General features: G+C 35.6%; 1 protein-coding gene across 5 annotated transcripts in view; it reads left to right on the top strand.

Annotated features, from left to right (window-relative positions):
- LOC116427659 (octopamine receptor beta-1R) overlaps window positions 1–24,209 on the top strand; it is a 181,527-nt gene that overhangs the window by 142,974 nt on the left and 14,344 nt on the right. For 3 of the 5 annotated variants that reach the window (XM_076372122.1, XM_076372099.1, XM_031978252.2), the window contains exon 4: window positions 23,009–23,120. In XM_076372122.1, the coding sequence (XP_076228237.1) occupies window positions 23,009–23,120 (112 nt within the window). Of the gene's footprint in view, window positions 1–10,603; window positions 10,634–23,008; window positions 23,121–24,209 lie in introns of all 5 variants that reach the window. The other 2 variants (XM_031978253.2, XM_031978255.2) reach the window with 1 other exon arrangement.

Below are 24,209 nucleotides of genomic sequence, written 5' to 3'. Positions count from 1 at the left end.
TCTTGTCCTGTATGTTTATACAGAGAGCAATTGTGTTTCGGTTTACGTAAAATTATATTTTTGTTTTATTGGCATGTTTTACAGTAAAGTTTATATAAGTTTAAAAGCTTCGTAATTCGAATATATATACCTGTTGATAAGAACTTTGAAACTTGCATTGTAAACGAATACTAATCGTTTAAATCGTTCAAGTGTGAATACTCTCGTGATTTACTACAGATGATGAATTCGAAGGAATACAAATATTTCTAATGAATATGGGATTTGTTATTTTTATTTTGGTAATACGAATATGTTTGATTATTAGGTAATGTGTCTTTTGATATTAGATATTATATGAACCGTTTTTTTAAAAGTGGTACAATATAAATTAATGAAAAGAAGCTTAACATGTTATCCCAAAAATGTTTTCTTTGAAAGTGAAATAAGTTCATTTATAGCTGGAAATATCGTTTATTTGCTTTACCAATTTTATTAATTATTATTACATAATAAAACTTGACAAGTTTATGGTTTAATAAACATTACCCGAATTAACGTTTATCCCAAAACGTTTATACTCCACTTAAAAAGGAATGACACATTTGGTGATGTAATTGAAGAAGTAGTTGTTTAATGATCACAGTCAGTTGCGATGGATAATTATAAATGGATAGTGATATCATGAAATTCTGAAAAATATTTGTTGCGAAAACAGATACATAATTTGCATTGTGCTCTTCGATTTACAATTCACTGAATAATTCCAGAGAAATAAATTCTGCAGTAAGAACCGAATCACAGCTTGTGAAACATCATTTTTCCTTTCATCCTGACCGACGTAACGTCATTAAATTGAAGGATATTCGAAGCATTTTCAGTCCATCTCTAGACCCTCGGCCGAGTTAATGCACCCCGTTGCGAAATTTTGTGGTAATTTGTTTGACCGACACATAAAAACGTCCCTCGGTTTTCGCGTTGCATTCAAGGCGAAATTCCGAGACCGATGGAAAAAGGAATTAAATGAAAATCAGCGGCAAGGGTCAGTGAGTCAATAATTAGATCCTCCTTCTGGCGAATGGAATTGCAGTGACTGCTAATTCCATCGTACTTGAACAGCTTCACTGTTTCTTACAATTGTGATGGGTATTTTCAATTAACACAATACATAATTATAAGTTATCTACTTATTGTTCATTACATTGTATGTATTCCACTTTCAAAAGTAAATTAGAATGAAACTTAAATTTATTTATTAAGATAGTTCAGTTCTTAATGAAATTTTATGAATCGTGCATTAATAAATTTCAGGATTAACCAAATCTGTCGGTTTCCTGAGATCTTATGAAACTCACTTTGAATCTTGCGAAAAGGTAGAAACTTTGGAAAGTGAATTATAAATATAATCTGATAATAATTCGACCACGGAAATTATGGACAATGAAAATGGAAATAGTTTTTCGAAGGCGAAACGTGGAAATGAGAAAACGGTCTGGGAATTGAGGTTATATTTCAAAGATCGCTGACCATCCATCCGAACGACGCGGATGACCATCGTCTGGAAAGAATTTTCGCTAGAGATCCCAGGATGACACTGCGCAGGTGTTTCGACGCGATAATGGTAACTATTTCTTAGTCGGATGGTGGATGGCTTTTTAACTTGAGCCTACTTGATACCGTTTTTCATCTTATACTGTCATATTTTCTTCCTTTGACGGTGAAATACCCTTTCGTTAGCTTACAAGATTCACAATATTTATTCTGCAATTTCTTTTCCGAGCGCAGGACTTAACGAAATAAATAACTTTAAAAGAAATCAAGGAGAAAAGTCACTAATATTGAAGTTTATAGGCTCGTTTCCTTTTTCCAATTTTGTTGATTTTATAGATAGGTGAACTTTTGCTATTTCAAGTTTCAAGTTTCAAATTTCAAATTTTAAATTGATCTCAACTAAATTCTAATGTAAACAATACCAAACCTACTACTAGAATGATTTTAATTTAATTTTTACTTCATCATAACTGACCAAAGACATTAGATTCAATTTTAAAAAATAATTTACTACGGAGTACTAATTAATTTTCAAATATTATACTAACACATCATAATGGCCATTATACACACACATATAAATATTCTATGCACAGTCGTAAAAATAAATGAAAGATTTGATTAAAACTCAGCAATTGATTCCAAAATTTTATTCAGTGATTATAATTGTATTAAATACATTAATACCATTATCCTAACAATAATTAAAATTATATTAATTATACTTACATTAATTATAATTATACGCCATAAATTCACTAATTGATTCCAAAATATTATTCAATGGCATAAGTCTATTACACAAAACAAAATATTTATTATCGTCCAGAATGATTATACGCTGTAATTCCCAAACATGAAATACTACAATTTATTCGCTCATTTAACACGGAACCATCACAATCGCTTGAATGGATCGAATAGATGCACGCGTGGAAAATGAAATTTTCTAGCTGGAAGCATTTAGGTATTACGTGCCCACGTCATCAGCCTAAGTGTCGCTTTTAACCTGGCGGGTATCGCGCGTATGGCAGCGAGAATTTTGTCTCGGCGGGATGCATTTACGTCTAAATGCATTTCGCCTAAAATAACACGGGACCGGAGAAATTTAGTACTCTCCATGTAATGAACGCAGCGTTTGTTATTGGCAAGGAACATCGATTTATCCCTCAGGTGTCGGAGCGCGTTATTCAAACGACGCGTCACCCGTTCTTCGAACTTGTCAGTCGCAGGATTTTCAATGTTGCATCTGTTTCGATTCGTCGGGTATTTTTAACAAATTGTTAGACAAACAGACGTCTTCCTGAACGAAGTGGCCAATTTGCAAACCTACGTTATAATGTCTTACTAGTAAATGTTTATTTAATTTTATAATTATTGTCTTGTATTTGTAAATTAGATGTCTAAACTTTAGGAATTTCTGAACAAATTTTATTAATTTATTCGTGATTGGAATGTTTGTTGATGTTTTGGGATTAATTCTGATTATGTATTGAATGTTAAAGAATAATTCCGATTATGTATTAAATTTTAAAGATTAATTTATTATACTAGGAATCTGAAGTATCAATTGTTACATACTTGGCTTCTAGGGTTTAGGAGAATTAATTGCAAGAGCCAGGAAGTCTTCCTCGGTAAAAGAAGATTAAAGAGGTTCCCTAAAATAGTATGGATAATCCTCTAATAGAAAATTGGCTAAATTAATAGGCGAGAATAAACGTATTTTGTCGTACAATCTCATGTTTCGAAACACCGACTCAATAAACAGCTTCACTGGCAAGTCTTCAATCTAAAATAAGTGACAACTCCGAAGGGAGTGGCTTCTGCCTACTCTATCTCTCAACAGCTTCATTCTACTTCATATATCGTTGAAGTTCAATGGCGGACTGCTTTTAAAATAATCAGTAAAGCAATAACAAAATCTGGAAAACAATAATTTGTTTAAAAAAACATCAAACTAGTAGACATCCCAAAGTTACTCAAACAATGGAAAACTTCACTGTTTTCATTAAATATCTTCAAGATAACCTTTCCTTCTCGTTAAATCAATATTTCGTTAATAAATTAATCAACTGTATACAAAATACAAATAAATATTTCGTAAAATTTATAAAGATAGAACTGAGTTTTTCTCAATTCCGAAAAATTGTATATACAGTTTTGTCGCCATTTTTCTTCGAATATGGCGCGACGCTTCGCGACTGTGGGACTCTTGCTTTCCCGACACGTGCGTGCGTGCGCGCGCGCCATATTTAAAACGGTGATGCGTCTTTGCGGGAATGATAAATCGGAAATACTCCCACGGGTCGACAGTAAAAATATGCCTCTGGTGACAGTGAGCTATGCATCTCGTAAGCGATCAACCTGATGGAGAACAGCCAGACGGCCACGTTGCCAAAATTTTCGGCCGGGGAACTTGGCATTCCGTGGTCGTATTGCTTCCAGGTCCAATGATGAACGTGTTCAATGTCGTGATTATGGTCGCACGGTGTCCATCATTCTCCATTGGAGGGCCCCATCGGAATCAAATGTTAAATTGTGTTCACACGAACACAGATTGATTTTTCATTAAATCTAATTAACTTGGATTCTTCATGAAGTTACTCATAAATAAGAAACATTTTGTTAATTACTGATTCTTTATTCACATTTATATCTGATGTTTGTAAGGAAATATTGTGTTCAATTTTTGAACAAGTTTAATGAATTCTTATAGCATGACTTTGACATGACTTTGAGTAGGAAATATTGATTTAAACCGAAGCTATATGAAAATAATACAATAAGAACGAATCAGTTAATTTTATTGTTTATGTTCTCGAAGAGAATGCAAGAAGTCTTTAAACTGAAACATTTCACGAGTTGCGGTGGTAGAAACGTGTCTTTCGTGTAGGACTGATCCGATTGATGCTCCGACGTCAGAGCTCACGTCTTGGAACGCGTGAATAATTGTCTTAACCGACCGAACAAATTAGAGTTTTGGCTCGAAACCGCGACGTTTATCGTTGTTCATAAACGAGCCGTGTTGGTATTTACGCGTGTATCACATTGTGGCCCCGGTGCACGTGCAATTAAACGGCCAAGTAAACAGATCCTCCAGTATCGTTAATACCAACAGTAACTTATGGACTGACTACGTGCAATTTGCCAGCGTAAATTAGGACGAACAGTTGCGATAATTTCGCGCCACGACTATTCTGTTCCCGGTGTTCCTCAGCTCCCATGTTGCTGATGAATGTTGCAGCATTATCTCGCAGAACTATGACTATTTATGATAATTATTTAGTTATTCATCAGGAAACTGTGGAAAAACCTTCTCTGCTATGACAGTTTTCAATATAATTTTCCTAGAATAGTGGAATAGTCGCGTTGAATAATAAAAGTGTATCGTAGAGATAATCGACAATAAAAAGATAAATCAATTAACTAACCATTGATTACATTTAAATTAATAACCATTCGTATATGTAAAAGAAATTGTTACTAAATTCAATTTTAAAAAGAATTATAATTCTCATTTTCACAATTTTCAAATAAAATGAAGCATTATTAAATATTCCATTATTGCAAATTATGCATTTAAGCGATGGGCAATTTCTATATCATCTATATTTTGCCGATGAGAATGATGGACGTCTACAGGCACAAAATAATTAGTCTAATCTGCGCGAGGAAAGATTAATTGAGGATGCAAGAGCTGAAATCAGAGAACATTAATAGGTTTACTCGAAGATTAATCGAGTACAAAGTCAACCGTGAGCCAACTGGTGCCGCGCTGTTGACCGAGTATTGATAATTCACGATATATCCTTATGTCCCGTAAGTAATCTCGATACTGTCGGATTACCGACTGACCCGAATTCAGATAGAACTTGGATGTCACGGTGAATAATTGAAAACGTGACAGAAGTGAACTTTTCGTCGCTACGAAATTATGCAGGGGCCACTTAGCCGCGCGACCCCCCTAACGAGGCCGCCATTTTGCCTGTCCGGCTCGATGTTGCGACAATTATGGTCCCAGGAACGTCAGCGTAACGTGCGATTAGTTTCGCGACAGCTGACTAGATTCAACGAGCAACGCACGGAAAACTGTAGTAATTAAAATATACGATCGTTGAATCTACAGCGTTAACATAACAGAATTACAGTTGAATAATTAACGTATGAACTTTCTAACTGCAGATAGCTTAAGTTTCCTTAACACTAGATTCACGGAATGCGTCAATTTGACGGACATTGACTTTTATAAATATTCTTTGGCAAATGTTTCTGTCGATTTTCATTGATACAATAACATAAATGTGTGTGTTTCATCGTCTAACCTTTAAATCTCTAATTTTCAACATCTATGAACGAACATCAAATTTTTTAAGACCAATAGAATAAACTGTAGAATAAATGTCTGTAAACGTAGTATTAATAATAATTTTTCGAATTAAAATATTACTTTCGATAACTTCGTCCATTTTTGACACTAGAACCGCCGAGCGTTTCACACGATTAACATGCAATTCCTATAAAAAAAATGGTAACAACAGATTGTTCCAATTCCTTCGTATATTCATTACAGTGTCCAACTGAAATATTCTCAGAATCGTTCCGAATAGTTACCACTCTCAAGATATAATAAGTTCTAGTGTTAACACTAAAACTACCAGACGGGTCAAAATGACCCATTTCTGATTTCTTCATTTCGCAGCTATTAAAAAGGTAACACATGTGTCTCTGAGAAATTTTTAAAGAAACTGATTTAACGATACGCACACTGAATTATAAATTAATTTCGATATATGTGCTCTTGAACTTTCTACAGAGGAATTGCAAAAAGTCAATTTAACTGCTCGGTAAGTTTAGTGTTAAATATAAAGCTAAAAAGTCCCGAAATAAGAAAACCCCCGAAAATACAATTTCGCTTCGAATTCGCTTTTGGGCATATTGTGGAAACCTTCGATTCAAACTCGCGTAAAACTGCCATAGAAAGCCACAGTCTTTCACAAAATAGCATCGCGAAAAACATGAAAGGAACTGCATTCGAGGTCCTGTTTAGTCGCATTTCGCGACACAGGGGAGTCGAGGTTGTTTCGTTGCGTGTTTCAGCTTGCGGAACTCCTCTCATTTCTGAATCGGAATATAAAGGAAACGCGGCTTGATTCCGCGGAACGTTTCTCCTGAACCGCTAAGGGTTTCGGCACGACTTCGTCCTTGCCTGTACGTTGCGCCGCGTCCGGGAAGTAACCGTGAAAGTCTCGCGGCTTTTGTGCGCGCCCCTTACTGGGTCAGTTTCTAAATAGGCACCGGGAAACTCGTGAAAATCTACGGCGTCCACGTGAAAAGACGGACGGGCTTCTTTTGCGGAAGGGACGCGGACGTGGCCCGGAAAGGATTCACCATCCTCTCGTGTGTCTTTATCCTAAGTGACCGACCCAGATGAGGCGGATAAAAAACCATGGACTCTTCTTTGAACGTTCTCGTTTCTTACGTGCAGCGCATCGCGGAAGATGGGAGGTTCGTTTTGAGAAAAAGTGTTAACCCTTTATGGACGAGAACTTTTTAACGCGTCTCGTGTTCCTCTCGAGAGTCTATTGTCTTTTGGTTTATTTAGTTTCTTTATTGTTTTTATTTGTTCTTTGTAGTCTGGTTTTATAGGAAGTGAAAATTGGCTGCTATTGTTATTTATTTGTTTGAAACGTTTCTTGGGTTTTATGAAAATTGTAATTGTAGGATGCTATCAAGTATTCATAGGGTTGACGTTTGAGAAACTTTCTTCTTGGAAATTTGAATTATGTAGGTATTGAAGTCTTCAATTTTGACACTTTGATAGCGAATATTTATTCAACTAATGTGCATATTAAACTCCACAAAAATTGAAATCAAATAAAACGGATCTGTATTCGGTAAATTATTTTATAAATATGCTGTATCGTAACTAGAATAATTTTCTAATTTTCTAAAATTCTAAAATTAAACAGCGTAAGCAGAAACGTCTGATTAAACTTGATTCACTCTAAAGATTATTCCATAAAGCTCCAAGTAAATAAAAAGCAGTTATAAATTTTCTCACGTTCATAAACCATCGAATCACACTTTTCAGAATTACAAACAATCACAGACACAATTTGCATTGAAGGTTTGCGGTTAATTCAGAAAGCATATAAAAACCTCAAGGAAGTAATAGTCAGTTTTAATAACCGTGCGCAACTTTATGAATCTTCCCGATAAAAAAGTATACAGGTGTCTCGGTGGGAAGCATTTCCAATTATCGTTTCCGCGAACGATCGGAAAACTTCGTCCGCAATGAAAACTTTCCCGCAGCGCCGCGCTGGAGCGAGAAGACAGATGTTATAAAGTGGAGGAAGAAGAAGACGGGGAACAAGATAGAAGAAAAACAAAGGAAAACGGCAAAGAAAATATTATTCTGTCGGCCACGGCGCCCTTAGAGCCACGATGTGACTGACTTGGAGAAGACTCTCCGCGTGGAGTTCATCTCATTGCCTGGAACAGGTCATTGCTCTTTGACTCAGATTGCACACCGTGAGAGAAACATTAAATATGCACCGCGTGGGGTTCATTATTAACGGAAACGAACGACGCGGTTCTCTCGTCGCTTAATTTATTAAATTTTAAATGCTATTACTTCAAATATCGCCGGCCAACAAATTTTCGCAAATGTCGCAGCTGGTTCTGTTCGTTCGGAGCTGAGTTTACGCTGCAATTGTATCGGCGAGAAATGATTTGTCGAATCATTCTTAGAGAACGGTTAGCACTAACACAGCCGACTCAAAATGACTCATTCCTGATTTCTTCTTTTTGCAATTATTAGTAAAGATAACAGATGTTTCTCTGAGAAATTATTCTGAGACATTAATGTATCAACAAATTAAAAATTAATTAAAGTCTGAACAGATGCATTCTTGGAGTTTCTATAGAGAAATTTGAGAAAGTCATTTTAACTGCTCGGTAGTTTTAGTGTTAATGGAATAAATAATATAACTGATAGAAATGGTCTTCTGTTTATCGTTCACGCGTGAAACGGAGAAATTAAAAATAATTTGCCGATATTAATTTTGTTTTAGAACCAGTAAAATAAAGATAAGTATTTAATCTCCTAATGAGTATTACTATCATTCTTTTATTTAACAAAATTACTTTATATTTTCTGAAACCCAAAAACAACTTAATTTACTACATATTTATTAATATTAATTAATAAATAGTAATACTACATATTTATAATGTAATTAATAAATAGTAGTACTACATATTTATAATGTAATTTTTATCTGCAATCATTAAGTTTGTTACATGTATTTCCAAAACATAACCCAAACAATTCCACAGTTCCAATCGTCATTTATGAAATTCAGTGATTATCGTGGTACATACACAAGAATTTATGATTTTATCCCTCACGGATTACTAAACTTTGATCATTTCAATTCAGCCCCGTAATCATTACCTCCGAATTTATCACGATCAAAATAGCCGTATAAAAGTTCGCCGACGGTCATGCGCGATCGTTAATTCTACGTTCCTTGCGCGGCAGATGCAAACATTTCGTAGCTATTAACTTATGAATTATTGAAGTTTATAAAAAATTGCGAAAACTATTTCGAGGCAATAAAATTGCATATAACATTAAGTTTGGTATTGATGAATAATTAACGCTAAAACAACCGTACCAGTCAAAATGACTGGTTTCGATTCTTTTTCACAATTATTATGTTCAAAGCATTAAACACTCGAAATGATTTTGAAAATAAATAGTCTCACTTGAATACTATAATGAATATCTGGAAAAACCGAAAATAATCTATTATTACAATTTATACAGAGGTTACATATGCATCGTAATAACCTGTTAACTGTAAAATATACTTTCAGAAATTCCCGATAATGTACGCAATGAAATCTAATAATGAAGCGTATACTCATCTAACGCAGGCAAAATGAACCCATAATATATTCTAACGGGAAGCTTCCTTCTTTTTCATTCAAATTCTTTCAAAAGAAACAAATAAATAATTTATCATTGAAAGATTTAGTATCATTTTGATGTTAAGACGACGTATATACTCGGTGAACGCACTGAACTGGTTAAATGTTCGGTAGTTGTAGTGTTAAGTAGGTAGGTATGTAAATATTACGTGACTGGCTTGGAAATCACTTTCGATTCGTTATTTCGTCGCGGTGGAAATGAATTTCGCTCGAATAATCCGTGGAGGGGGGTTGCCAAAACGGATTGGAAAAATGAGCTCGTGGGGTGGGTGAGTGCGAGACGACGCGAGAAGTGGTGATGTGGGAAACGTGAAAGAACGGTGAGCAGGTGGACGACAGAGGGTGGGGGCGAGGGAACTTCGGAGGCTTGATCTCTCCCAGCCTGCGGTGTGCGGTAGGGTAGGTCAGTGAACGCGGTTCCAGGCAGCTTCAACGGGAACACCCCGGGACACCCTCGTCCTCCACTTGTTCGCTCGATATCTGGAAACGACGACAGCAGACTCGGCTAGATAGAGGGGCGGGATGGTTGAAGCTGCCGCGGAGGGAAATTAAAAATGCCTCTAATCAGTCGGGATTTTATAAATTAATTAACACTAGAACTACGGAGCACTCGAACCGTTTTTTGAACATTTCTTTGTGAAAGCTATAAGCGTAAATTTATTAAGATTTCAGTTGGCTTATATTTAATTTAGGTATTGATAAATCAGTTTTAATCGTTTCGTAAAGAAGTATCTGTACCTTTGCAGTAATTCTAAAAGAAGAAATTATGAATTGGTCATTTCGACCCATCTGGTAGTTCTAGTGTTAAGCTCGATGATTTCTTTATCGCGGAGCACGTGATTTGTTAACTGTTTAGTTTTTTTACTTAAATAATTTTAGATTATATATATATATTTCCAATGATTACTTAAATCTTTTAGGTTGAAGCAAATCCTTTTAATTATTTGAAAATATTCGAAAGATATTTGAATGTGTTATATTAATTATAATTTTCCCTAACTATGTATATTGTTTTCTGTCCCCACAGGTGAATATTTCATTTATCAATTTATTGTTTCACACGCTGCCTGGAATTTAGAGTGTCTGGATATTGAGGATGAAAGTAAAGGTATTGCAAACAGAATTATACAGGCATTTTGTAGTGCATTCACGAAGAAATGAACATTCGCTATCTATACAGCCATAACTAATAACATTGAAAATGTAAATCGCTTGGTCCTTTCGCCAAATTTTTATTTAAACTGCTCAAACATTCTTCCAGTTTTAAACCTGCGTAAAATGCTCGAACAGGGATAGGATTCTCAACGACCTAGTAACAAATTTATCAGTAATTATAAGACTATATTTAAAATATAATACAATAGTTATAAAGTATTATGTAGTAGCGCTTAATAGTCGGTGACTTTAATGCGTATAGTCTTATACTACGTAACAAACACAATAGTAGTATTACTAGAATACATAGAACTATTCAGAAATCAGAGGGTGAGTAAAATAACATAGTTATTCAAAAAATGAACGATGCTAATTAACCCGCCATTTTAGACGTTACCGCATCCACGCGTTGCCTGTCGGTCACACATGTAAAGTTCTGTATCCAACGAGCGCCATCATACGCGACCGTAAGAAGCTCCGACAAAATGGAGAACGGAATAAATGATCCCAACGCCTGTCTTCTCTCACACTGCAAAATATAAATTGATAATATTAATAAATCACAACCTAAATTCACTAATATTTAACTAATATATAGATTTCACTGTTCAAAAACCTCAGATATGAAAAAAAACCTAAGCATTGACCACAGGTCAAATATTGCGGGACGCCTAAAAGACAGAAACCCTACTGAAAGCCCAAAAAAGGCAAGCAACATAGATCAAAGCAAATGCAACCTCAATTCGATCAAAATTGAATTGAAAGGGGTCACAGGAGATAGAACCTGGCTCCTCGAAACGAAGTCGCGGAACATACGAAAGAAAGAAAATATGAAAGACCCGAAGTTCATTACGGGGAAAGTTCCAAAGCTGTTGGTTCTATAGAATGATTCTCCATTAGCAAATAGCGACCTTCATTTCCAGAAAGTAACTGAAGCCAGAAAATTCGAAGTAATGGACTGTTGCATGTGCTGTTCATGATTAAAGTAATTAACTTTAGGAAAGAATGAACAGATATATAATACATCAATAAACATATGACACATTGTACTCAGTTTATGAATATATAATCATTACATTAATAATTTCAACTTCTGTTCATTGATAATCATGATTTTAATACAATCAATTATACTCTAGTGACTGGAATATTTATTATGTGTCACTATTATCTATTATATCAATGTACCAAATCTCATATAACAATAAAGGCGAGCATAAAAATTTATAAAAAAAAAATAATTCTTCAAACATGAATTTTTCGAATCATTCTGTTGCACTTTGATTGAAGTGTCCTTGGCCACCGATATTCATTCTTCAAACACAATATGAACCTCCCCCCGTGTCACTTTAAGGTGTCCTCGTCTATAAATTGCCGTGAGCATGACCGTCTAACAAGAAAGTCATATAAAAAGCGACGGCGAAAGATCTGGGACAATACTATCACGAGATATCTGGAATCTCCCGCGACTTCGGTAATCCAGACGACTCAAATAAATGTCTAATCCCGAAACGACCCTCGCGTCTTTTCTCCCTGGTGGAGGAGAAAGATCATGGCCGTCGCGAGGACGCGCGAGATGTCATTGAAATCGAGTCTGCGGACTTTATGCACTTATTGCAGTCTCAGTGATGCAAACCTTGGTTGAATAAAATTTCATATATTATTCTATATATTTCATTCTACTTGCTTTTAATGTTATTTCATTTGAATTAGTGCTTACCGGATATTACGATAAATATAAAATCAATTAGATCTTTATTCTATTTCAATTGTATTTCATTTAAATTGGTTCTTCCAGGATGTCAAAATAAATATAGAATTAATTAGATCCCCGATCTGTTTTATTTCGCTTAATTTTGATTTTATTCCATTTAATTTGATGCTTCTAAAATGTTATAGTAAATATAGTATCAATCAGATTTTCATTGATTTATTTTCAATTTTGATTCTTTTTCATTTAAATGAATGTTTCTTAAATATTACAGTAAATATAACATCAATTAGATCTTCATTCTATTTCATTTTACTCAATTCTAATTTTACTTAGATCACTTACAGCATATTCTAATAAATATGAAAAAATTAATTTCTCCTTTTAAACTCGTTTCCCCGTGTTTCAAAAATTCATCGATCCCATGAATGCTTAAAAATCCGCGGTACGGCGATAATTAACAAATCGATTTCCACGGCGTGATATCGCACTTCCGCGTTGTCAACCGCGCAGAGAGCGATTCCGCGATGGATCGAGGACCTGTCTCATTTCCTCTTCCCGGTCGCGTCTTTAATAACAGACGGCGGTTGAGGAAGAAGCCATCCGGGTTCCTAATAAAATTTGTTACGAGACGAGCTGGGGCTGGGGGAGAAGGATGGGTTTCGAACTACTCGCCTGAAAGGTGGATCCAATCTTCCTCTGGACGCGAGGACCGATTGGTCACATGGTTAAGCGAAAGTATTCGTTTAAAACAAAAAAAGAGAAAGAGGAGGAGGAAGAGACTGGCTGGCTGGGATGGGAAATGAAAAGCAAATTTCATTAAGTTCAACGCCGGCCGCTTTGAAACGGATTCTTCGAAGATTTTATCTGCCGGAGACTTTATGAACCGTCGCTGGTAATGCACAATAATGCAATGCCACTTCCCTGTTAAGAGCGCCGGAACGGAAATCCCCCTTTTATGGACACACGGCCGTGTGTCTTCTGGATTACAACCTTTTATACTCCAACTTCCCGTGCGAGGGGATTGTTTGCTCGCCCGGCATCGATGCCGCGCGTCGTTTGAGTATTTGCGAATTAATTACAACTGTAGTATCGAGAATTTTCGTGTATTTTAGTGTAGTTCAGAATATTTCTAACTAGTTAGCTGGGGTGACCTCTTTGAGAAGCGTGTGTCTACAATGTGTCACGAAAAGAAAGTTAGACGTGTTATAACGAGTACAGAGAACCTTATCATTCCAAAATGCGAATTAGTTGGGAAGTATGAATGTAAGGGTCAGTGTGAGCGAAGGGATAAGGAAAAGACAATAAAAGGGAAAATTTGTAACGGTCGGAGGGAAGTGGTATGCTTGAGAGTTTGTTGAGAATGTCAGTAAGAAGAATGGTTGTAAGGGAGCAGGATTTTTGAGTGGTGAGTGCCGAAAGTAGTTTTCCTGGGGAGTAGAGTGTTGGCCTTTCTGGCAATAAATTGTACAGAGTCATGTGTTGGTTGTCGAAGCAAGAAGTTATGTATTGTCTGTTATACTTAGGCGTTGTCCTGTTTAGTTCATATATACTTTCAGCCTTTAGTCTTAACCAATGGCAAGGATTTGTATTGTGAGGAATATACTCGTCCAAAATTAGCTGACTAGTTAAGGGAATATTTACTGTTAAAACATCCAATTTTATAAGTATACGTTACTCGAATGAAAATTCTTGAAAAAATTATTTGTAGATATGAACACGTACACAGATCAGAGTACACATTTTTCAAAGAAGTCGCAATAGTTAACTGGTTAACACATTTGCATCATTAGCGTGTATAAATGCTCAATTTTCCTGGTCACTATCACCTTTTTCATACTTCCTTATGATGCAAATGGGTTAATGAAGATTCATATTTATGTAGTATCTGTATCCCTCTATTATTTCCGCTCTCTACTATACTATATAAGGTTGTGATATTCATGGAACGATTATTTACACGGATTTTTCATTCATACGGATGGGTTTACTGGAATTAGTGTCAAAGGAAAGTTCGCTTCGACCATTCCTCGGTTTCCTTTTGACCTTTCGGTTTACTACCTTCTGCAATGTCCACATGTACCGTTCGTTCAGTGCAAGCGTAAAATATGTTACTAGTTTGAAATATGAATTTTATACTCGATTGGTTTGACAAAGGCATCAGCTAATTTTCGACGCAGGAAATGTTTCCATGATACGAAGGTTAATTGACGGACTCCGATTTCAAAGGAATGGAAGATTCTCTGGCGTTGTGTTTTAATCCGTTGCAATTTCATCGGATTCACGATGTAACGAGATTATTGCGTAACTTCAAAGTAACAATGATGCACTGGGAGAATTTAACGGCAATTTTGAGTGGAAAATTCCGACTGTTGGTACCTGGCGATCGGAATTTTAATTGTAAAGTTACGCGTTTGAAATAGTTCGCCGGTGTCATGTTCCAAAGAACGTTATTCCATTATTGTGAAAGTACTGATAGTATCATGATACTATTACAATACTATTGTGAACTATAGAAATTCAATTTTTATTTTATTTCTATTTGTTTTTCAACGTTTCCCATTTTTTTCGTAAATGGATCTACAGCTTTTCTAAGCTGCATATTTCACAAGTTTATATATACCTTCATAAAAAATTTGCAGTTTTCCCAATTTTCAAATAACTACTCACAATCTCCAGCTTCTCAAACCTCATCACCCCAACGAAATAAAAACACGAATAAACACATGGGCTGTCTCAATAATTCTAATAAAATCGCAGTCAACCCTTGTTCCCAACATAAACACCATAAAAAATTAACAATTACTAATATCCAACAAAAGAAACTATTTTTCTCATCTCCCAAATGTTTCCCCATAAACAACAAAATACATGATACAGTCCGAGAATATACGAAAACCCTTTTGCTTTTGATTGCACATAGAAAATGGCGTCTTGTCGGCTTTTGCGACCGTGGACAACTTGCTAATTACCGGGACAAGTTTCCGAAACCCGATAAGCGGATCGGAATTCACGAGCAGAAAAACCGCGGCAATTGCGAGCGGCGCGCGCGGCGTGATCGCGTAATAAAGCGTTGTAATTGGCGCCGGAACGGCTGTTTCGGAGAAATTTCGCGGCGCAGCACGCTTGTAAGTTTAAAGAAGGGCCGGTGTGTCCCACTTTCGCGGTCCCTCGTTCAAAGAGGATTACATTCCCCTTGTCCAGCGGTCGCTGGACGGTCGTAAGTATATTCGAGGCGCGCGCCTACTTGGTATTACCGTCGAGATTCGCATTGTTCAGCCCGTTAGACAGGACAACGGACAAGTTCCGTTGATGGGACGTGTAAGTCCCGCCCGATGGCCTCGGATAATCCTTTCGGCTAAGAAATGACCAAGAGGAGATCCTCGTTGGCAAAGAGGGCCCTTAAAATATCTTCTTGGTGAATGAAGCGGTTATCTGACGATGGAATTGAATTTTATGAATCAATGAATATTATCATCGTTGAATGATGGGTATTAAGGATTCAAATTTGAAGGTAGAAGCGATGGTAAAGTAAATTGGTTTTCCGCGAGTAACCTATTTCTGGCAATTCATTGTTAATATGAAATGATTCTGATTCTTTGTGGCTGTCGAATAGATTCATATCAACAGTTTTGTTAACCCTTTGCACTCCAGAAGTTTTTCATTTGAAATACTCGACATTTTTTAATCAAATACCAACGACATTCTTCCAAACTGACTTAACGAGAAATCGCATATAAATTAAAGAAATAGGCTGTTTTATTTTAATATTTTACATGTCGGTGCATTCTACAAAGTTTAATATTAAATGTCAAACTCTATAATTTTGCTGTGTCAAATCAATTGGCGACTGAGAGGCGCCTACGGAGTGCAAAGGGTTAATATTAACACTGTCTTAGGGATTTGGAAGGTTTGTGAGATTTGTTGGACACGTTTAGTTTTAATAAGGTATCTTGTTTAATCAAGGTACGTAAAGTGGTAAATAAAATGAATAAAATAGAATCGAACAGAAGAAACAACTAACTTTGTTATGTTCAATTTTAGTAAGAAAATGTTACATTATATAATAAATTAGTATGGAGTAATGAAGGAAATAAATGAATGAAGTAAATCGAATAGGAGAAATACTTAAGTTTGTTACAGTTTTTGAGAAGTAGTAAACCACATTCTGTTTTATTCTTTTTTATTAAGTATGGCTGTAAAAAACTCTTTACTCGAAATGTTCAATACGGACATAATCAACATGTCTACGCAACAACCGTTGGATAACCGTTCCCACCGTCACGGACAGCTCCAACAAAAATAAAGGAAACTCGGATTGCTCATCGCAGACGCGCCGTAGTTCGAAAGTAATATACACTTCACACGAACTCATCCGCCTCGAGGATTACACTCCAACGAAATTCCCAAGAGGGGATGAGGGCGACAAGCTCGATGCAACACACGGAAACACCGTCCGCCAACTGCGGTACACCCGGCGAATTAAATTCAACGAGAACAAGAACGGATGCGGGGTGCATACGTGTACCAGTGCACATTGACCGATTTGGCCGTTTTAATCAGCCAAAATTAAAAACATCTATATTCTGAATTTTGTCGAAAAAATATATATAATATACACAATATAAATAAATAAATAAATATATATATATAATAAAATATAATTATGATCAGGTGTAAAGTACATAGTAAATAAATATTGAATATTATTAATTACACATAATTAAAATTGGATTACATTTATATGTTAAAATATTTCAAAATCTAAATGGCAATACCGTGGGAAACGAAGAACAGCTTGTCATTTGCAACTAAAACAATTGCACTTTTCTAATTCATCTCATCATATTTTGGTAGATAGTGTTACAGTTCAAAACCATGATTTGTCTTTCCTCTATACCTAACTGAAAAATCAATGTCACCAACAATCGAATGGCAACAATTTCACCTTGTTCACACTAGAACTACTGTTTAATAGGATTAATGTATAATCGATTTAACCGATAATAGAATGAATTATCTAATCGAATATATAACAGATCTTTTTCGATTTCTTCGTATATTCATTTATAGTATTCAAGCAAAACTATCTATCTTTCGATATTTAACCCTTTCCAGATATCAATAACAGCAAAATAAGAAACCTGAAACCTGCCATTTTAACGGGCACGGTAGTTCTAATGCTAATTCAGTGAAAAAATGGCTAACACTCGACCGAAATTTTTCGAACAGTCTTCTACACCGAGAAGATTTGTCCGTTAAGGGGTTAAAAAGTTCTGTATCCGCTTACCGCGGGAAGTTTCAGCGGATTAGGTTGGCGTGCGCGTTTTTTCGCAATCCTGGAAGAGCAGTTCAGCCAAGCGATTCCAGCGCGCGGTTCGTGGAGCCAGGGACAACTGTAGTATCGTAAAGTTTTCAGCCGCGTTGGACAACTTCGGGGGGACGGAAAGGTGTTCGTTTTTCCGGCGGCACGCGAGCCCTGTTTCCCGGCAGTAAATTTTTTAGGGCGACGCTGCGAGACGCCGTTCAAGAGGACGCTCCGAGAGATCGGAGCACACCTCGTTTCACCGGAAATTGAGGGGGCGAGCTTTCCATGGATTCTTGGCGCCGCAATCTTCTCGAGGGTTTCCTTTTTTTTATCCCGCGTCGGAAGACCTCAATTACGCGAATTAATTTGAGGGTACGAGCGACACTGATAAGTGAAATTTTGAAGGGCGATAAGAGCTGGAAAGTGGAACTGAGGGATAAAAGTTGAAGTGATAAATTGCATATAATATACGTTAAGATCCTTGGACAGAATGGCGGTTTTATGGCGTTGAATTATTTGCGGAATTTTGTTTGGGAAGTTAGAATAGGGATACGTAAGTTTGTAGTTCTGTCTAATGGAGTAGATTGAGTTCAATTAATCGTGGTAATGAATTTTTGAATATACTCGTTGACAGAAGTGAGGAGAATTTTTGTGAATTGTGGATGTTCGCATTCAATGAAACAAAGAAAATTTTATTTTTTAAGTATGTGGTTATATACATAAGTATTGTGATAATGGTGACTACTGCAGTAATATTACTATAATAATAATTACAGTGAGAACAACAACAATAATCACTGATAATATAACAATAGTAATTACTATTAACAACGCTGTAATAATTACTATTATTCCGTAACACTAATAATAATGGACATTACTACAACAATGATTACTGTCAACATTTTTATAACACCAATACCAACTGCAATTAGCATTACTCGAATAATTATCAATATTACCCATCAACTGTCGAACTTCAGATGCAACGAAATTCCAAGGTATCAAGATTTCGTATACAATTCGAAATTCATAGTACGTTATATAGAAACGTTATCCCGTGCAACGTTCAGTCAACGTAATCAATTCCGAAACCGTGGATCACGTGGATTGAGAGGGGTTTGTTGTTCGGTGGATCGGTGGCTCGTCCGCGTCTTCAATAGGCCGGCAGCTAATTGCGTGTGTACACTTAAATCGGGCATGCCGTAGGGCAGACGCTTCTTGCATCTTGATAGACGAGCGCATCGATTGCCACGAAAACGGAGAAGCCGGTGAGCATCGACCAGCCAACCTAAATCTGCCTGACTGCGTTCAGGCACGCGAACCCTTCAGCTTTCGCTCCAACGACTGCCTTCCTATTCTGGCACTTCGCATTATCTAAACAGCGCTTGGATATCGTCCCGCCGAAATGAATTTGCTATCTCCGCCGGCAAGCAACGTGTTCTTAGACGGACACGCCGCGCGAGAGCCTTCGTCTTGAACGACGTTTCTTATAAGCGGGCGTAGCGAAGCGAGGTCCGACGAGTTTCGATGAAATTCTCGTGAGAAATATTCCTTTGTACTTAACACATCGTTAACCGGTCACGAGTTAACACTAAAACTATCGAGCAATTAAATTGAATTTTTGAAATTTCTCTATGGAAACTCCAAGAGTGCATCTATTGATAGTTTAATTGAGTTACAATTCAGTTTGCGTATTGCTAGATGAATTTCTTTAATAATTTATCAGGAAAACATCTGTTATCTTTATAATAACTGTGAAAAGGAGAAGTCAGGAAGGTGTTATTTTGAATCGTCTGGTAGTTTTAGTGTTAACTCGTGTTTTCATGCCCAAACGTTGTTGGCCGGTTACGAGTTAACTCATGTTTGCACTTGTAACAGTCATTGTCTTTGAAACGCGGGACAGTATAAAATATTGCAAAAGCGAAATATTCAAAGTTACATAAGAGATATGTCCAACGTTTCAGTTCAGTTCATCATGTATAAATGAAGTGTATTGAAGTTTATTTAGATTGTTTCACTTTCATATTTAATTATGTAGTAATAACCGGTGCATGTGATAGCTTCTGCGCAAAGTTGCCGGTTGACAATGTGTTAACATGTTCCAAGCGGATTCTTTTATTGGTTGTTGTTGGTGAAGGGACGAAACGGATTTCAAAGTTGGGAAATGCTGGGAATTCGATTGATCTAATAATTGGGAACATGTGGCGCTGGAGAACTTCGTTGATAGAACAACAGCGTAGAAATAATGTTAGAGAATTTGTAGGAGATTGTGGCGAATTTTACTTGTAGAAATTGAGAAATGGTGCTTATTGATTTTTTTTAGTGAAATTTCGTTACTTTCTTGTATATCTGTGTAATATTAAATATATATGATTTACAGTTTTGAGTTTTGCATTATACAATGATTATTACACTGTAGCCTTTTGTTGTTACTGTAATTGAAATATTTGGTCAAATATCTTCCTCATTTTTAACTATAGAAGCCAGAACTGTAGAAAAAATGTTATCTCTTTAATATGAAGAATGACCAATAAAAAAAATACGTAAATATAATTAATAATACAATAGAACTATAACGAATTTTGTTAATATTTTGATTTGTACTCTGGCATTCCTCCATATACAAGCATTGAAAACAAAGTCCAAGTTCTAATACATTCACCCTATATTGGTAGAAAATAATCAAGCCAAAGTTATGAGCTTAATTCGTGGGCGTACGGTTCCAGAGCATTCCAATATCATCTTTTTACGATTCATGGATTCTCCAACCAGCGATCGTTTTATTAAAAAAATTTGAATTCGCATATCATAATTGCATTTATCGTCCGCCTTGCGTGAATGTTCGTTAAGTGCATCGCTCATGGTAATTAAATCAAAATACCGAAGTGAAGAATCACGGGAAATGGAGGTTGAATGTAGAAAACTGATTACCTGTTGGCGACACAGGGAATGGAAAGGATGTGGGATTCGGGAGTGATAAAGATCAGCGTCGAAAAGAAAAAATAGGTTCGCGGCTAATGGAGCTAATGCATCCTCCGCGAATTCTAATTAGGAATTCAAGGGGCGAATCGTAATCCGAGCGCTCGGAAAGTGCGTGTCGTTTATTCCGAAGATCGTTAGAAAGAGCATTGAAGCTTGAGATTTCGGAAAAAGTTCGAAGAATTATGGTTCGGTACGAAGAATCGGAACTGTTGAAAGAAATTGATTTGGAGAAAACATCCGAGAAAGTATATTAATCGTAATTTAATTTAGGTTCCCTATTGTAAAATATACAAATAAAGATTTTATTTAATTTGCCTACTGAATCATTAAACCTACATTTGCGACAAAACGAATAAATATTTATTTTTGCACGGTAATTTTATATGATACATTGCTTATTTTTAATGAATTATTAATCACCGTATTTCCGATTTTACACTCATACAGTACTTATCGATAAACATCGTTACAAAAATACAAGGTAAAAGGAACAATTTTAAATTTTCCAATTTGAATAAAAATCACGCAAGGTGTATAAAAACAGAAAAAATCATAAAGAGAGAAACATTTCATAAATATTTCCTCTTTCGGATTACAAGCGTAATTCAACGGAAACGTGGAACAGAATATCATTAAATAATCGGCAAGCGCGTGAACAAAATTCCAAAACCATTTCAATCAAACGCGATCGTTGGAATTCCATCGGTGACCTTGAGAAAACCACGTTATCATCCGACGATGCAGCTTTATTAATATTCACCGATTTTCGCGCCACGTGGAAACGCGCGGGAACGTTTGCCGACCGAATTAACAGATCTGAAAACATCGAGCGGAAAACCAACGATGAACGCATTTGTTTCACATTGAATGTATCAATATTTTACATTAAGTTGACCCAAAAGAATGCATAAAAAAAGTAGAAACTTTTACTATGAAATTTATGAGTAAACACTCGGTTCTATATACGTAAAGAATAAAGCATTTAGTAGAAATAATATTTATTTAAAAAATTAAATAATAGTTTTGTTTAATTTTTATGCATTCATAGTTTTATTTAGCAGAGATAATAACATTTAGTAGAAACAATATTTATTTAATTCTAATAATTCTATTTAGTATAATATTTACTTAATAATATTAATAATATTTATTAATAATATTTACTACAGACATCATGTAAATACTATTGTAACTTTAAGTGTACCACTCGATTGTCTTAATTTCTGCTAATGTTTTATGTTATTTACTTTAGATTAGTAAAAGATTATGTGTAAAAACTCTATCATTTGTTCTACTTATATTGAATACTTCAAAGCATTTACTTTTTTTATGCACACGACCTAACGCAAGAATTCGATAGAGATTTAACTGAACAACAGAAAATCCAGAATTCGAAATGAAATTTTAAAACCGAGCATGACCCGTTCGGTGTTAACCGAATCGCTTGTGCTCGATTTCTTCAAGGGTTGCTCGGTGTCCCGTGGAAAATGAAATTAATTACCACCGCGGTTCGTCAATGTTCAACGCACAATCGCGTGCCGTTTATTGTTTCGCCGATATTAATAACCCGGCTCGTCGTTCGCCGCTTCTATCGATATTCACCGGGAACAATAAAAAGAATTGAATTTAACGGGAAAACGTGATTAATCGCGCTAGCTTAAACATCATTCTTTTCCTCTTGTGATGAATAAGCTGCTCATTGCGTTTCGAAAATTGATTACGAGAGTACCACCGCGAACTAATATTTGTCTCTGTTACACAAATACACGAATATAATTTGATAAATAATAACACGATAATAATTATTATTATTACAATACAATAATAACATTTCGAAAATTGATGGCGAGAGAAGTAACACGAATTAATATTTGTTCCTATTACACAGATGTACACGTTTAATTTGATAAATAACAGTAGAGTAATAATTATTATTATTACAGTACGATAATAATAATCTTATGTATAGTTAAAGCAATATTACTGCTTACAAAATTAATGTATGCTATAATTTAGGTGAACAATTAAACAATTCCTTTTAACGATAAGAAATTTCTAGATACAATTATTATAATAACTTGCTGTCGAGATCTTTTGTATATTAGTATAAATATTAATAGTGTATGCTTATATTTATAATAGTTCATTAAAAATATATATACACAAATCTATATTCACAGGATACTTTATAATATTTCATGGAGTTATTAATATTTTATCAAATAGCATATGGAAACTCGTTGGACACGTTACAAATCTGTGAATTAAAAATAATATTCCAACTCCTTTATATTTTTCCGGTAACGAAAATTTCTGTTTCTCAGGTACTTCCATACGACAACAAACGAAAAGTTGGAGGGCCGAACACAAAGCAGCGAGGACGCTTGGAATAATAATGGGCGCGTTCCTTCTTTGTTGGCTGCCATTCTTCCTTTGGTAAGCGGAGAACATCGTATATCTCGGAAGCTTAAGTAGTTTCAAACAAAATGTTGTTTTCACATAGATTATGATTTTCGCTCGCTAATCTATCTCCGTTAATTAATATCTGCTGTATCTGTTGCCTTTCCTCTGACACGAGACATTAATTAACAACGGTAAAGCGCTGTGGCGGACATGTTGTGTGTTTACGTTGACGTTATATGAATTAAGAAGAAGAAGAATCTTCGATGACCTGGGTCGCTCATTGTTGCTGCACAAAGCAGTCGCTGGACAAGCGATATATCCTGTACCTGATCAATTCTTCTCATCTTAGAGTAGAGATTTAATTTGAAACGCTCGCATTTAACACATTGAATGCAGCACGTTTTATACAGCAAAATACACAAAATGGAAACAATATAATATTATTAAACCATTTGATTGAGTTCTATTATTACTATTGCACGTTCATCTAGTTGAACGTCATCCCATTAAGTAACATTATTTATATTGTAGAAATGTTTTCAAATAATCATCGTTTAATTCAATGAGCTATAGTAACTCGATTTGGGTATTATTCTTAAACAAGTAATAATTATACAGATGTAATATGGTGGTGTTAAATCAAATTTTACTTGAAAAGTTGATAAATACTTGGTAACCCGGAAACGAAACCAAAAATTCCTTTCAGAATTGACTTCAACGCATTTTAAAACAGCAGCGGCTCTATATTTTTAATAATACCTCGTCGCATTAGTATACTATTTTAATGAAGAAATACACAATCAGCTTGCTAATTTACATACCGCTACAAACTTTATTATCAGTCCTTCCACAGTTCCACAAAACTCCAAAAAGTCCACCGAACCATTCCGAACACAATCCAAATACTCCCAAGAAGCACAAATTCGTTAGCACGAGAAGAATGCCCCGACATTCCTCATTAACGCGTTCACAGACGTCAATACTACAGCATTCATTTTCACTGTGATACAAAACCAACGCAGCAACATTCAAAATAAGTCACACTATCGTGCATGTAATTTTACATAGCCCTAATTTTTTTTCAAATTATTACGCACTTCAACCCTCGAAGTACAGCATTTC

Source organism: Nomia melanderi, chromosome 1, assembly GCF_051020985.1.
Source record: "Nomia melanderi isolate GNS246 chromosome 1, iyNomMela1, whole genome shotgun sequence".
Classification (NCBI taxonomy): domain Eukaryota; kingdom Metazoa; phylum Arthropoda; class Insecta; order Hymenoptera; family Halictidae; genus Nomia; species Nomia melanderi.
The sequence above is the reverse complement of the archived record's forward strand: the minus strand, read 5'-3'. Positions and strand labels throughout refer to the sequence as shown.